This window comes from Stenella coeruleoalba, assembly GCF_951394435.1.
Source record: "Stenella coeruleoalba genome assembly, chromosome: 10".
Taxonomy (NCBI): domain Eukaryota; kingdom Metazoa; phylum Chordata; class Mammalia; order Artiodactyla; family Delphinidae; genus Stenella; species Stenella coeruleoalba.
The window spans coordinates 62277513-62293007 of NC_137156.1; the positions used below are offsets into that span (position 1 = coordinate 62277513).

The 15495-nt window shown below is 52.9% G+C and overlaps 1 protein-coding gene across 1 annotated transcript in view; it reads left to right on the top strand.

The window, feature by feature from the left end:
- The window catches only part of SCN5A (sodium voltage-gated channel alpha subunit 5), a 102179-nt gene extending 87968 nt beyond the window's left edge, over positions 1 to 14211 (top strand). Inside the window, exons 23-28 of the mRNA XM_079933139.1 lie at positions 1673 to 1954; positions 4086 to 4139; positions 4729 to 4870; positions 5538 to 5638; positions 6829 to 7099; positions 10167 to 14211. Of these exons, the coding sequence (XP_079789265.1) occupies positions 1673 to 1954; positions 4086 to 4139; positions 4729 to 4870; positions 5538 to 5638; positions 6829 to 7099; positions 10167 to 11407 (2091 nt within the window). The 3' untranslated portion in view covers positions 11408 to 14211. The remainder of the gene's footprint in view (positions 1 to 1672; positions 1955 to 4085; positions 4140 to 4728; positions 4871 to 5537; positions 5639 to 6828; positions 7100 to 10166) is intronic.
- The last annotated feature ends 1284 nt before the right edge of the window (positions 14212 to 15495 follow it).

The following is a 15495-nucleotide window of genomic DNA, read 5'->3' on the forward strand; positions in this document are numbered from 1 at the left end:
GCGAACCTCCCCCCAGGCCTGCCACCCCCAGCCCTGTGGGCTCCACGAGGGCCAGAGAGCCCTGGATAATGGAGAGGAAGTGAGGCCTGGGGCACAGGCGTCTCAGCTGCAGCCAGCCCCACCGGCCCAGGGCCCCTTCGGCTTCTGCTCTCCAGCGGGGCCTCGTGTCTGTGTGCGCCCCGGCTCCATGTGTCCGTCCCTGTCCCCTGCCTCCTGGCCATCACAGGCTGCCTTCCCTCTGTCTGTGATAGGCAGTAGGGCAGTGCTAGGGAGGATGAAGGAAGCAAGGAAGGAGCCAGCTGTATTCTCACCATGAGAGAGCAGCTTGTATTTGCTTAGTAAACTCTTTGGCACTATTTTCTAAGTGCAGAGCCCTCTGCGTTTGTTTCAAGTCACCAAATTTTACCAAAGAATGTGCACATATAAGGCAAATTGAAAAGCCCACCAAGGAAAATCATTATCCATTTTATATAGCAAGAAAACGAACCCATGTGTTTGTGTGTGTGGGTTTTTTTTGTTTCTTGTTTTTACAAAATGTTCACAGTTCTGTTGTGACTTTAGCAGACACATCTGTGTGTCTCTCACTGACCCAGCAGGCACCATTACACAGCCCCAATTTGGTTGATGGTTTTGAACTTTGCTCACACCCCCAATCCATGGAGAAGCAAGCTGTTTATTTCTGGTGGGAAGCCGTTCACAAGTGAATAATCCGACCTAAGTTAAATGTCTCTTCGGGAGCAAGGACATTTTGTTCTGGGACAAGGGGACATGGAGGAGACACTAGTTGCCAGGAATGCCTCTGCTGTGGCTGCTGGCCACAGAGCCAGAGAAGGGCAAACGGGAGAGTTGGTTTCCCACCCTGTTCCCATGTTCATCATGCCTGCTGGGGGGCCACGGACCGACCCCCTTCTTTGCGTGTGTCAGCATTACCATATCCACCGCCCAGCCCCACACCAGCTCCGCTCCTAGTCTGTGTGGCAAACATGTTCCTGGCTCACAGACAGCTGAGAACTAGGTCCCTTACTGGAGTGGAGTCCCCAGTTATTTTTGCCAATGATACTTCTCCTGGGTGCTGTGAGTTTAAATGAAGAGCATGGGGCCATGGCCCCATGGGGTCAGAGAGCCTCTCCCTGGGGAGGGCAGAGGCACAGGGAGCGCGCACACCACCCTCGCTGCCAGCCCTGCTCCCACCGCAGCATGGGAGGGCTGTCAGAGCACCCTCCAGACGTACCACCCGGAGGTCCCCTGGGCACACTTTACAGGAGAACACCCATCCATCCCGGTAGCAGCAACCCCAAAGGAAATCAGAAGCTTAGCTCAGAGAGTGTATCTCCAGAGGCCCTTTCTCATCAGACTTGTGGCATACTCATCCAGCAGAGACCCTGCTGAAAATTAAGTTTGAAGGTCATGGATTCCGGGCAGAGCCAAGAAGGGAAAGGCAGATGTTCTGAGCTGTGTCAGACTTTAGGGTGCAAAGCAAAAGGCGTGTGTGTTCTCTCTCACTCCCCTCGCTGCCCACCAGAGCTTCTAGCCATGGGCTTCACTGGGGACAGGAATTGTTCCCCACCCCCATAGGGACCTATACCCAGGAGGTTGAGTAGTTTGGGGCTCTTGAAAAGGGTGTGTGTTCTGGGCACCCCCAGGAACTGAGCCTCTTCTCTGCCCACTTGAGGTTGTGGTCAATGCCCTGGTGGGCGCCATCCCCTCCATCATGAACGTCCTCCTCGTCTGCCTCATCTTCTGGCTCATCTTCAGTATCATGGGCGTGAACCTCTTCGCGGGGAAGTTTGGGAGATGCATCAACCAGACTGAGGGAGACCTGCCCTTGAACTACACCATCGTGAACAACAAGAGCGACTGTATGTCTTTCAACGTGACTGGTGAATTGTACTGGACCAAGGTGAAAGTCAACTTTGACAACGTGGGGGCTGGGTACCTGGCCCTTCTGCAGGTGGTAAGTTCTGTGGGGGTGGGGAAGGGCCTTCCTTCCTCCTACTGGCTGACCAGCAACAGGCACCTTCCCCTGTGCTGTGGGCAGGTGAGGGAGAGCGAGGCCACTCTGGATCCTCACGATAGGGTCATGTTGCCCAAAGGAGGCGTAGGATTCTCCAGGGAATTCTTGGCTGCTTGGGAAGGCCCCAGATTTTCCATTCTAAGGAAGATGCTACATTCTCCAAGTATGGCCTGGGGCTTCAGCACTACGGCAGAACCAGCTCCCCAGACAGCAGTCAGTTTGGCAGTACGATGGCACAGATTGCAAGTGAACGACCATAGGCACCCAGGGACTGAACTAGTAGCAAAATTGTGACTCTGGCCGCCCCTCTGTTATAAAAGGTAGTGATACCTCCTGCGTTGTTAAAAGAATGTATTTCCTTTCATCTCTAATGCGCAAGATGTGTGATGTTTAAACACGCATGGCCTTCCCCAGTCTTTCCAAAGTTTCCATTGATTTGTGAGGACAGTGGCTTCAGTGATTATAATGCACAGCATACAAATAACCTTGACAACAGAAATCAGTCTGAACCATAACATGCAAAGCTGCAGCTTGTTCTTCTTGCTGTCCCAACCAAAAGCCCAGACACCTGTCTCTAGTCCCCAGAACAGAGGGAAGCTTGGCACATCCCCTCACCCCTCCGCCCACCTCTTAAATCACAGGGATAGCTTTCTCCAACGACTCCCCTGAAATACATCGTGGGGAACATGATTAGAGCCAAACTCAGAGCACCTTCCATCCCTGTGGCTGTCCCTTCCGAATGTCAGAACTTGGAAGGAAAGCCCCCTTTCTGTTGCAGACAGAACCGCACAGTGGCTGGGAAGAATTCGGTCACGGGCATCTCGTAACCTTGGGTGGTCCCCAGCAGGTCCCACAGCATCTCCAGGCCTCTCTGTACAGGTGAGGGCCCCATGGCACAGGGAGCTGAAGCAGTTGCCTTCTCTGCGGCTGCCTTGGTTTCCCTCTGCCCTGCCTGACTCATGAAAACTCTTAGACATGGAAAGTCTGTGCAGACCAGCTTATACCCTGAAAGTAGGCTCAGGACACGATCGGATTTTGCCAAGGACACAAGTGAGGTCCGCTAGGCAATTGGTCTCACCAGCAAGCCTGTCCCCCAGGCTCTTTCTGAATCATCATAGCATCCCAGACTTGGGCAGTCCATGCAGCCAGTGCCAGGACCTTGTCCTATTCGGCCTCCTCTTTCCTGCCTTGTGTGCCATGCCAGCGCCGGCACGTATGGGCTCACAAGAGCCAATTGCTACGTTTTCCAATATTTGGCAAGCCATTATTAAAAATTAGATTTTTTAAACTTGTAATTAACTCAATGATATTGAAACGAAATCAGAACTCACCATTACCACTTATTATCATCTATGCTCCTGAGGTTATTCACACCTATTATATCCATGCAGTGGAAATATTGCAACGCTGTGCTCCTGTGCATCTCTTCCCGACTCTGTGTTCAGTAGTGACATGTTGGTAACTTAAGGATGGCAATGATGGGAGTATTTACACAGAGAAGCTGGCAAACGCAACAATCAGGGCTTTTCTTTTTCTTCTGGAAAGCCATTTGTTAGCCATTTGCCAACACACCACTAGCAAAAGGACCCCCTTAAGTATGAGGGAAGGTTGGGATTCTTCAGGGACTTCCTTTGAAAAGCTATGAAGCAGAAGCAATAAGGCTCATGACAAAGGGGACCAGGTCAGCCCTGGAGTCCACCTGAAGTAAGAACTGAGAGCCCAAGAGCCACCTCTCTCTCCCTGATACCTGCTGTGCGCTTCTGTGTCATTTTAGAATCTGAAATGAATGTGGATCTGAAGGGAAGTCTCTTGGCCAACATCAAGAAGTTTATTCCCCCACTGTATGACCTTCTTGGGGTGTCTGCTTGGCTGGCTTCCCCTCCTCCTCAGCCCTGAACAAGAAGGCCTTTCCCTGACCGCCCAGCCGTTTGGATACTGCTGAAAGGGTGGGATGGACTGATTGCTTCTTGTAGGAGGTTATTTCCTGGCCTCATCTGCCCAGACGGGAGCCCTAAGTAGCTCCATAGATGCAGGATTAAATGATTTCCTTACTTTTGCTTTTTCCTTCCAGGCAACATTTAAAGGCTGGATGGACATCATGTATGCAGCTGTGGACTCCAGGGGGGTAGGTTGTCACACTGGCCTCTCTGCCTGAGTCAGGCACCCGAGGTTCCCAGCTTCTTGGCCCCCAGGGAATCAGGGCCTACATCCCATAAGGGCCAGGTCTCTTGTGTCAACCCAGAGTTGAGCCTCTCTGGAATGCCTAGGCCTGGCCCTGGGGCAAGGTTGTGTGGTCTCCCAAGGAGTCCCCAAATTTACAAATATCTTTCAAATTAAATTCACTGTAATTTAGTTGAATCAAAGTCTTACCCCAGGAGGATGGGGTGGAACCAACAGAGACATAAATCAAGTTTCTCCTTTGTCCTTGTGCTCCACCCCCATCACACTGAGAGTTGCAGGCTGAGAGATGCCCCCATATACTCAAACCTCCCATTGGCCCAGGGGAAGGAGCCATGCAGGGATGCTGTGCCAGCCCTGAGCCCAGCATGCCTGCCCTTATCACCTGCCACCACCCACTCTTCTCAACTCCATCCCCACCCACCCATCACACACACTCAGACATACACCCTGTGTGGTGACCTTCCTCTGACACACCCAGCCAGCCCACCCCCATTCCCGCCTGTCTGACCTCCCGTCTGATTTCTCCCCTCTAGTATGAAGAGCAGCCCCAGTGGGAATACAACCTCTACATGTACATCTACTTTGTTATTTTCATCATCTTCGGGTCTTTCTTCACCCTGAACCTTTTCATCGGTGTCATCATTGACAACTTCAACCAACAGAAGAAAAAGATACGTAGAGCACAGGTTCCCCAGGCTGCAGGGCAAGGCTGGATGCCAGGGACTTGGGAGCCTTTCCAGCTCCTGGCCCCATTTTTCCTTCCTGTTGGGGATGGTCCTCTTCTTGCCCCTGTTGGGATAGGGTGGGAGAGGGGTGTGTCTATAATGTGACCTGCTTAGGGCTGTAAGCCTGTAACAAGGGGCCCCACGCCTGCCGTAGTCTGAGAGATGAGGCTCCTAAGAGAACCTGGGGTGAGGGTTGTGTCTGTTTACCTGGTCCGTGATCAGGGACAATGGTGGGGGCGGTACTGCACAGAGGCCAGGGTCTTCCAGGAGCTCCATCAGAGGGGCCATGATTGGGTGGCAGGCAAACCAAGTGGGCAGAGAGAACTTCCAAGGTGGCTGAGCTGAGCAGGGGAGAGGATGGGAGTAGGGACTGGATTTGCAAGTCACAAAGTCAGAGAGAGCTCAAGGAGAATGGGGACAGGGACCCAGGAGAAGCAGGTCTGGGGGTGGGGGGAATCTCTGGTGCAGGATAGAGGCACACTTTTCTCCCCCAGGAGAGGAAGTGCGGAGGAACGCAACCCTGGCATCCTCATCAAGGAGGCGAGATCCCTGTGCCCTCCATGCTGGGGGCTCTGAGAACTCCAAAATGAAGCTGGTGCCTGTCTCTCTGCACTTAGGGGGCCAGGACATCTTCATGACAGAGGAGCAGAAGAAGTACTACAATGCCATGAAAAAGCTGGGCTCCAAGAAGCCCCAGAAGCCCATCCCACGGCCCCTGGTGAGTCAGGCTTTCGATTTGGTGGGAGTGGGGAGGACCAGCTGAGGGGACCCTGGGAAGGCCCCATGCCACAAGACCAGCTATCAGGGCCTCTTCACAGTCTTTTGGCCCAGCCTAGGGCCCTCAGCCTGTCCAGGAAAGGAGGGACCTGTAACCACACACAGGGGCCTCAGTCTCACGGAGATAGAAGGGAAGGCATGAGACAGCTATGGCAGCCCAGGGGACACTCCCCTCCCACAGGAACCTCTCAGTGAGCCCCCTTCTCCCCTGCAGGGCTGCAGGCTTTCCCCAGGGAGCACAGGGCAGCCTGCCCCCACCCCCGTGCATAACCTCATCCTTGCAACTCCCTGAGCAGTAGAGTTCCCTAGTAGGTGGGGCCCAGAGGGGTGCTGGGTTCTCTGCTAGGCTGACTCCCTTGGCCCAAAAAAGTGTGTGTGTGTGTGTGTGTATTGGAGCAGGATGGGGGCAGTACTGAGGTTAATTAGGTGAATGGTACCTAAATCACTAGCTTGTAAGTGGCAGCCCCAGTTTTTGCATCTAATTCATCCATTTCATCTGATACTTTCCTGTTCTCCATGCTCGGTTCTAGGTTACGTGTGTGTGTGTGTGTGTGTGTGTGTGTGTGTGTGTGTGTGTGTGTGCATGCGCACACGTGTGTTTTCACTTATTTATAATCGTCTCTCTTCCCCCAAATAATCTTACAATTAAAGACACATATAAATACAGTCAGTAGAATCCACTGGACCACTGGGGGAGTCCCAAGTAGAATAAATAAAATAAATTCCATAAAAAGGGTGGAGAAAATTTGTTAACCTGAGGACTGAGACAATTACTAGGACTGAAATTTAAATCTGACCTTGAGCCTTCAGACAGTGGGAACAAAAAGGGAAGCATGATGAACGATGTGCTGAGGAAACTCGGGGTAAGAGAGGTCCCTTTCTGAAGAGCCATCAGAGATGGTCTCAGGGAAGAGAGAGCCTAGGACTGGGCCTGGAAGCCCAGGGAACTTTCAGCAGGAGAGCCAGGCTGGCCAGCATCCTGACTTCTTCTTCTTCCCGTGACTGGGGGCATTGGCCCCCCCCCAGAGGATGAAGTAGGAGGATAGGTGGCCTGGGCTGAGAGGCAGCAATGGGGGCGTGCTAGCCTGTCTGAGACCCCCTGCTGAGCCCGTCCTTTGCCCCTCCTTTCAGAACAAGTACCAGGGCTTCATATTCGACATTGTGACCAAGCAGGCCTTCGATGTCACCATCATGTTTCTCATCTGCTTGAACATGGTGACCATGATGGTGGAGACAGATGACCAGAGCCCTGAGAAGGTCAACATCTTGGCCAAGATCAACCTGCTCTTCGTAGCCATCTTCACAGGCGAATGTATCATCAAGATGGCTGCCCTGCGCTACTATTACTTCACCAACAGCTGGAACATCTTTGACTTCGTGGTTGTCATCCTCTCCATCGTGGGTGGGTATGCAAGTTGGCTGGGCAGAAAAGCCCTCCCCAGGCCAGGCCTTTCCCTCTCCGCCAGCCCTGGATCTGTACTTCACCATAACAAGTACACCAGGCTCCTACATTCTTTTCTCTCTACATTCCTTGCCTCTACCCCCATCTCATACACACACACACACACACACACACACACACACACACACACACACACACACATCTGGGAGGGCCCAATCAGGCCAAGGGGCCAACCTGGTAGAGGACCCAGCACCCCTTCCTGGCCCCACCCTCCCTGGAACCCTGGAACACAGCTCTCTGATTGGAGAGCTTCAAGGATGAGTCTGGGAAAGGGAATGGGACCTGTGGGGGCTTTCCTGCCTTCCCAAGGGAAGCCTGCCCCTTAGACTGAAGGAGGAAGAAGTTCCAGAGTTGGGAGGCAGGTGGCCCTCTAAAGTAGAAGTTATCCCTGGAGATGGAAAATTCTGGAGTCTAGCCACCCAGGTATATGCCAGGTTCCTTCAGACATCACCTGCCTCAGGCAGTTTACCTTATAAAGTCAGCACTGAGGCAGGGAAGTCATACAACTAGGGAGAAGCAGAGACAGGATTCATACACAGTCTACTCAGGCTGCTATAACAAAATACCAGACTGGTTAACTTATAAACAACAGAAATTTACTTCTCACAGCTCTGGATGCTGGAAGTCCAAGATTAAGGCACCAGCATAATAATGTTTTCTGGTGAGGGTCCTTTTCCTGGTTCATAACCTGCACCTTCTTGCCATGTCCTCACAAAGTGGAAGGGGCTAGGGAGCTTCATGAGCCTCTTTTATAAGGGCACTAATCCCATTTATGTGGGCTCCACCCTCATGACTTAAGCACCTACCAAGGTCCCACCTTCTAATACCATCATCTTTGAGAGTTGGGATTTCAACATATGAATTTAGGGGGAGACAGAAACATTCAGACCATAGCACATGCCCATATCTGTTTAACTTCAGAGCCCAAGTTCTTTTTTTAACAACAGTTTTATTGAGATATAATTTACATAACATAAATCCACCCTTTCAAGTGTACTTCAGTACTTTTTAGTATATTCACATAGCTGTGCAACCATCATCACACTCTAATTTTAGAATATTTTCCTCATCCCCAAAAGAGACTCTGTACCCATTTAGCGATTAGTCCCCATTTTCCCTCTCCCCAGCCCCTTGGCAACCAGTCATCTAAAATTTTGAGGGGCTGCCAAACTGTTTTCCAAAGTGGCTGCACCATTTTACATTCCCATCCTCAATGTATGAGGGTTCCAATTACTCCACATCCTTACCAACACTTGTTATTTTCTGTATTTTTTAATTATAGCCACTCTAGTGGGTGTGAAGTGATATCTTATTGCGGTTTTGGTTTGCATTTCCCTGATGACTAATGATGATGAACATCTTTTTATGTGTTTATTGGTCATTTTCCTTGGTATATCTTGGTATATCTTGGTATATAATAAGAGAAATGTCTTGGAGGAATGTCTTCAAATCCTTTGCTCAATTTTTTAATTGACTTATTTATGTTTTTATTGAGTTGTAAGAATTCTTTATATATTCTGGAGGCCAGTCCCTTATCAGATATATGATTTGCAAATATTTTCTCCCATTCTGTAGGTTGTCTTTTCACTTTATTGGTTGTTATCTCTTGAAGCACAAAGCTTTTATTTTTAAGTCCAATTTACCAATATTTTTTTTCTTTTGTCACTTGTGTTCAGGGCCCAGTCTTGACCCTGCCTCCACAGACCGCTGCCTTGGGGTGACTGGCTTTCATCTTTCTGCCATGTTCAGACCCTGCCTTCAGTGCCTCAGAGGCAAAAGCAGGGGCTGCTATGGCTGCAGTGATGGACAGATGGTTAGAAGCTGGAAGTTAGGTCAGGAAATGCTCCGAGAGGTCCCAGGCAGGGGTGAGGGCGAGATTGTGCCTGGTAGGACTGGAGAGAAGCTTTAGAGAATGCGGGTGTCAGGAACAGGAACAGAGCCCTTGAGGCATAGTCTCAGAGATTCCAGGAGGTGCCGTCTGTCCTCAGGAACACCTGGTGTGTTCAGAGCTTGTGTACCAGAGAGGCATAGTTAACATGTCGACTTGGAGCCAGAGTGTCTGAGTCAAATCGCAGCTTCTCACTGACTAGGTGGTAACTTAGATAAGTTTCCTCTTCCAGAAAATGAGGATGATGGTATCAGCTTTCCTCCTAGGGTAAGCCCTTTTTTCTGTTGGAAGGGCTAAATGGATGGGTATGAATTGCTCAGCCCAGTGCCCTATTGAGAGTGAACACTGGACATATGTCAGCCGGTGACATTATTATCATATGAGGAGTTGGGAAAGGTCACTTGGGCCAATACGAGGCAAGTGCATTCCACTCTTTCCCCTATAACTTACATCCCTGCTTCTTGAAACTCCAAATCCAGAGTAGTCAGTGGAGATGGGTGGGCAGGCCTGGTAGCTAGCAGAGTTGAGAGGGTCATAGGAAGCACCTCAGAGAGGCTGAGATGTGACAGGTGAGGTGCGGGGAGTGGGCCGGCTGCCTGGCCAGTGCCTCTTGTATTTCAGTGTGCACACAAACGACCTGGGCTTGTTAAAACACAGTGGGTCTGGGGCGGAGCTGAGATTCTGCATTCCTGATAAGTGCCCAGGAGATCAGGCTTCTGGTCCTTGGACCACACTTTGAGTAGCAAGGAGCTAAAAGTTCCCGAGTTCTGGTCCAAGGTGGGCCACCAAGATGCTGAGAAAGTCCCCTGAGGCCTCAGAACCCAAGATCTGGAAGATGGGCCTGGTACGGCTCTGCAGGTATTCTCAGGAGACTAAGGAAAGGAGAGCTAAGAAGGCACTTTGCAAAAGATGCAGGTACTGTAGGTCCTCCTTTTCTGGACCACAGATGCAGCAACGGAGGCTCAAAGAGGTGGGTGGAGGCAGGGTCCTTGCAGGCCCCAGGTGACCCAGGCCTCCACTTCCTGGCTCCTCGCTGTACAGAGACCCCTCCCAGCGATGCTGGGCTGGAGGGAGGACAGCAATGCCATCAGTGGCCACAGTCTGCATTGTTTCCCACAGGCACTGTGCTCTCAGACATCATCCAGAAGTACTTCTTCTCCCCAACGCTCTTCCGAGTCATCCGCCTGGCCCGGATCGGCCGCATCCTCAGGCTGATCCGCGGGGCCAAGGGCATCCGCACGCTGCTCTTCGCGCTCATGATGTCCCTGCCCGCCCTCTTCAATATTGGGCTGCTGCTCTTCCTGGTCATGTTCATCTACTCCATCTTCGGCATGGCCAACTTCGCCTACGTCAAGTGGGAGGCTGGCATTGATGACATGTTCAACTTCCAGACCTTCGCCAACAGCATGCTCTGCCTCTTCCAGATCACCACGTCGGCAGGCTGGGACGGGCTCCTCAGCCCCATCCTCAACACGGGGCCTCCCTACTGCGACCCCACCCTGCCCAACAGCAACGGCTCCCGGGGGAACTGCGGGAGCCCCGCCGTGGGCATCCTCTTCTTCACCACCTACATCATCATCTCCTTCCTCATCGTGGTCAACATGTACATCGCCATCATCCTGGAGAACTTCAGTGTGGCCACGGAGGAGAGCACGGAGCCCCTGAGCGAGGATGACTTCGACATGTTCTATGAGATCTGGGAGAAGTTTGACCCGGAGGCCACCCAGTTCATTGAGTATTCGGCCCTGTCCGACTTTGCTGACGCCCTGTCTGAGCCGCTCCGAATCGCCAAGCCCAACAAGATAAGCCTCATCAATATGGACCTGCCCATGGTGAGCGGGGACCGTATCCACTGCATGGACATCCTCTTTGCCTTCACCAAGAGGGTCCTGGGCGAGTCTGGGGAGATGGACGCCCTGAAGATCCAAATGGAGGAGAAGTTCATGGCGGCCAACCCGTCCAAGATCTCGTATGAGCCCATCACCACCACACTCCGGCGCAAGCACGAGGAGGTGTCGGCCTCGATCATCCAGCGGGCCTTCCGCAGGCACCTGCTGCGGCGCTCCATGAAGCACGCCTCCTTCCTCTTCCGCCAGCAGGCGGGCGGCAGCGGCCTCTCCGAGGAGGATGCCCCCGAGCAGGAGGGCCTCATCGCCTACATGATGAACGAGAACTTCTCCCAGCGCCTTGTCCCGCCCTCCAGCTCCTCCATCTCCTCCACGTCCTTCCCACCCTCCTACGACAGCGTTACCAGGGCCACCAGCGATAACCCCCAGGCGCGGGCATCTGACTACAGCCCCAGCGAAGATCTCGCGGACATCCCCCCGTCCCCAGACAGGGACCGTGAATCTGTCGTGTGAGCGTGCCCCGGTGGGCCAGCGCACAGCGTCATGGCAAACCCAAATGCAGCCCCAGACCAGCAGCCGTTGGGCCATCTGTCCTTGCTTTGGGCTTCAGGAGTGAGAAATGAGCCTCAGCCCCATGGACCGACAAGGCAGAGCCCTGTGCACCATGCTGATGCCTGGAAGCATTTGGCTACGCCAGCCATTCGGGGTGGCCTGCCCCTAGAGGCCCCAAGTGTACCAGTCCTGGCGGAAGGTTCTGGTCAGGCAACACCCCAGGGCTCTGACAAGCAACTCCATCCCAGCTGCTGAGACAAAATACAAAACTGAGACTGTAGGTGTTGTGAATGGGCTTTCATAAATTTATTATATTTGATATTTTTTTACTTGAGCAAAGAACTAACTTTTTTCATGGACGGATCGGAGGCAATTCCTGCTGCCTCTTCTTAACTCTGCACAAGAGTGTCTATGGAGCTGCTGGGACTCTGTTGTCAAAGCAAAAGTGAAATCCAGTGTGGGTCCCACAGGCCTTCACTGCCCAGGGGTTGGGCTAAGGTGCCAAGAGGGCTGAACCCCTTCCCCTTCATGCGTGTGCACGCTCCCATACACACAGAGGCCAGACACAGGCCACGTGTGGCCTGGGCTCCCCGAGGTGAGCACCAGGCAGCCTCTTCTGCCCTAGCCTAAGGGAGACAGGCCTTTCCTCCCGGCCCCCATGGGTGGGATTCTTGTCAGCCGGGGCTCATCCTGGCCTTCCATTGTACCCAAGGTCCATTTTCCCCTTGTATTTTTATGCAGGCCACCCTGGGGTCAGTTCTACAGATACAACAAGCTTCCAGAAGAGAGTGTCCCGGGTCCCAGGGCTGGTCCTTGGCACTGATGTTGCCTTTCTTCCCTGGAGAGCGTGGCCTCTGTTAGTGTATTAACGTTAAACGAAGGGCCTGAGGGAGGAGCCCCACTCACTTCCTGCCACCCAGCTTGTCCTTGCTGCCCAGCCTGGCCGGCCCTGCCCCACAGGCGAGGAAGAGAAGGCTGAGCCCGTGGGGTTAGGGCTGAGAAACACAAGAGCCCTCAGAGCGGGGGCCCCTGGCCCATGTGGAGAAGGGAGTCTGTTGTCATCACCCAGGCTCTCTCTCCAGACCTTTCTGCCTCTGCCCAGCTGTGAGGGGATGCCCGTGTGGCCTCCAGCTCCTCTCCAGATGCAGTGGCATGGGAGTGGGGAGGGCTGTTCGGGCCCTGTGCAGAGAAGGGGCCTCAGGAGGCTCAGGCCCAGTCCCTGTGCCCTGGGAGGGGAATGGACCCCAGGCCCCCTGGGAAAGGGAGTAGTGTGACCCTGGACCAGCCCCTCCCGCTCAGCCCAGGGTCCTGGTGGCACCCGCATGCAGGACCTTCTGGGGCAGCGGCCAGGCTGCCCATAGGTCTTGTGAGCAGGGCTTTTCAGGGAAAAATACTTTTTCTAGTCCAATTACCACCCCCAGGGCCTCTTCAGCTGCTGACAATCCTACTTAGCATATGCAAATCTTTTAATGTAGAGAACTGTCACCCGGAGAGTGACAGTGGTGGCTGGTGGAGCCTGTGCAGGCAGGGGCTCGGCTGCCCAAATCCGCTCTCCAGCAAAGCCGCCCTCCACCCGGCGGCAGCCACCTCTCAGGGCAGCCCGGGAAGCCAGAAGCTGGCTGTCCTAACCTACCTCGCCGAGCCGTCAGGGAGCTGGCCGTGGGGAGCTAAGGGGACACTGCCGGCGAGACAAGTATTATGTTTCTTCTTGTCACCTGAGTTCCCTTGGTGGCAGCCCCAGCCTCCACCCCCTTCCACCCCAGTGATTTCTCTTCTCCCATGTTCCCTTTGAGTCCAGCGTGGGATGTGGTTTTTAACTGTCCCAGCGACACTTCTCTGAGTGGAAATCTTATTTTTGTAGCTCTCTGTGCTGTGCTCTTAAGGCTTGGAGAGGTGTGTGCCCTCCCTGGCACCTGGCACCCAGAGCCTGCTGCATGGACGGGGATGAGGCTGGGAGGCCGGCTGGCCTGCAGGCCCAGCTGACCAGAAGGCAACTGGGGTTTTATATGTGGGGACAGCCTGGGAGCCTGAGGCAGGTGCCCGGGGCCGGCCGCTGACAGACGACGCTGGCTGCACCAAGTGCCAGCCGTTGTCTGAACTACCCAAGCACTTCTCACCAAACTTCGTGCGTAAATAAGATACATATTTTTAAAACAAACCAATAAATGGCTTACATGACCTGGCCTGGACCCTGTTCTTTTTTTTTAATTGAAGCATAGTTGATTTACAAATTTACAATATTGTGTTAGTTTCTGGTATACAGCGAAGTGATTCAGTTTTATATATCCAGCCTTTATTTTTGCCTCTTCCTGTCCCTTTCAGCTTCATTCAGTGGAGACAGTCTTCCCTGGCCCCGGGTAAAAACCAGGCCAATGCTGGGGCTTTTCCACTCAGTCTTGGGTGAAACAGCAGCCTTCAGCCACTCTGCTGTAAATACCATCTTAGCCTCATCCTGAGAGTGTCCAGTCCTACGACAGTCGGAGATAGGGTGGCTGGACGGCTAGAGGGGACTCTCATACGGGCATCTTCTGGCTTTCTGGAGACTCCCTACTGGGCCTTCTCCCTGTAGTCTCCTCAGCCCTAGGAATGCACTCTTCCAGGTGCCCCGTGACCCTTCCTTTGCCTGTGGGCACCTGTGGGTCTACTCCCAGCCTCTTCCTGCCAAGCCCCTGGACCTTCCCGGTAGCCCTGTTGTGGAGGCTCACACAGGCCCTCTCTGCCTGCTGCCTCTGGTCCTCAGGAAGCACTAAGCACACTTGCCCCACCCACACTGGCCCGTGGCTAGGCCCCGGCAGCAGTGTGCTCCAAGGCCACCACCAGAGCAACCCTCCCTCCAGGTCCCAGGGCTGGTCCACTTGAGCTTTCTCAGGCCCAGTGAGGCCCAGTCCTCCATGTCAAAGCTCTCCAAGAAGGCCCAGGAAGCCCCCCTCAGCAGGCCAGGGTTAGAAGGTGGCACCCTCCACACACTGGCCATCCTCAAGAAGAAAGCCACAGCGTCCTGGAAACAACTCATGACAGTTCTCTGCAAGAAACCCACTCACAACAGGTTCCCTTGGACCCCTTTTTCTATCCTTGATGTGACTACGGGGTCCCCATGTCCGGCTCCATTTCCCTTGTAAGCCATCTGCATACAAGAGACACATGGTTTGGCAACCTGAAACCCTTGGTATTGGTCCCTTGGTCAAAACAGGGGCAGAGACAGTCCACTTTAACCTCCTGTGACACTTGTTTAATTGTCTCCCCAGCCGGACCAGGGCATTTCAAAGGGCAGGCCATGTCCCAGTGTAGTGGGCCACGACCAGCTTTTTTTAAAATGATATCAGAATTTAAAATAGCAGTGGATGCTATGTGCTTAGGATAAGTGTTGTTTTGTGAAGCTATTGTTTCAGATATACATAGAAAACTTGGGTGAGTGCCTGTATGTACACTGGGTGGTGAAAGAAAATATATTTTGTATTAGAAATTGCAGCAAAAAGAGTGAAAACAACATGAGGAGAGGAGTGTGAGACAAGACAACGGAGTAGAAGGACTTCAGCTCACCATCTCGCACGAAAGCACCAAAATCACAATTAGCTGCTGAACAACCATTGACAAAAAAGACTGGAACTATCAAAAAGATACTCTACATCCAAAGACAAAGAAGAAGCCACAACAAGATGGTAGAAGAGGCGCATTCACAATATAATGAAATCCATACCCGCAGGGTGGGTGGCCCACAAACTGGAAAATAATTATATCTCAGCGGTTCTCACACAGGAGTGAGAGTTCTAAGCCCCATGTCAGGCCCCCAGAGCATTTGGCTTAGAAGGCCAACAGGGCTTGATTGCAGGAACTCCACAGAACCAGGAGAAACAGACACTCCACTCTTAGAGAATGTACACAAGTTCTCATGCACACTGGGACCCAAGGAAAAAAGCAGTGACTTCACAGAAGCCTGGGCCAGACCTACCTGATGGACTCGGAGGGTCTCCTGGGGAGGCGGGAGTAGCTGTGGCTCACTTTGGGGACAAGGACACGGGTGGAGGAAGTATTGGGAGTATTCATTGGTG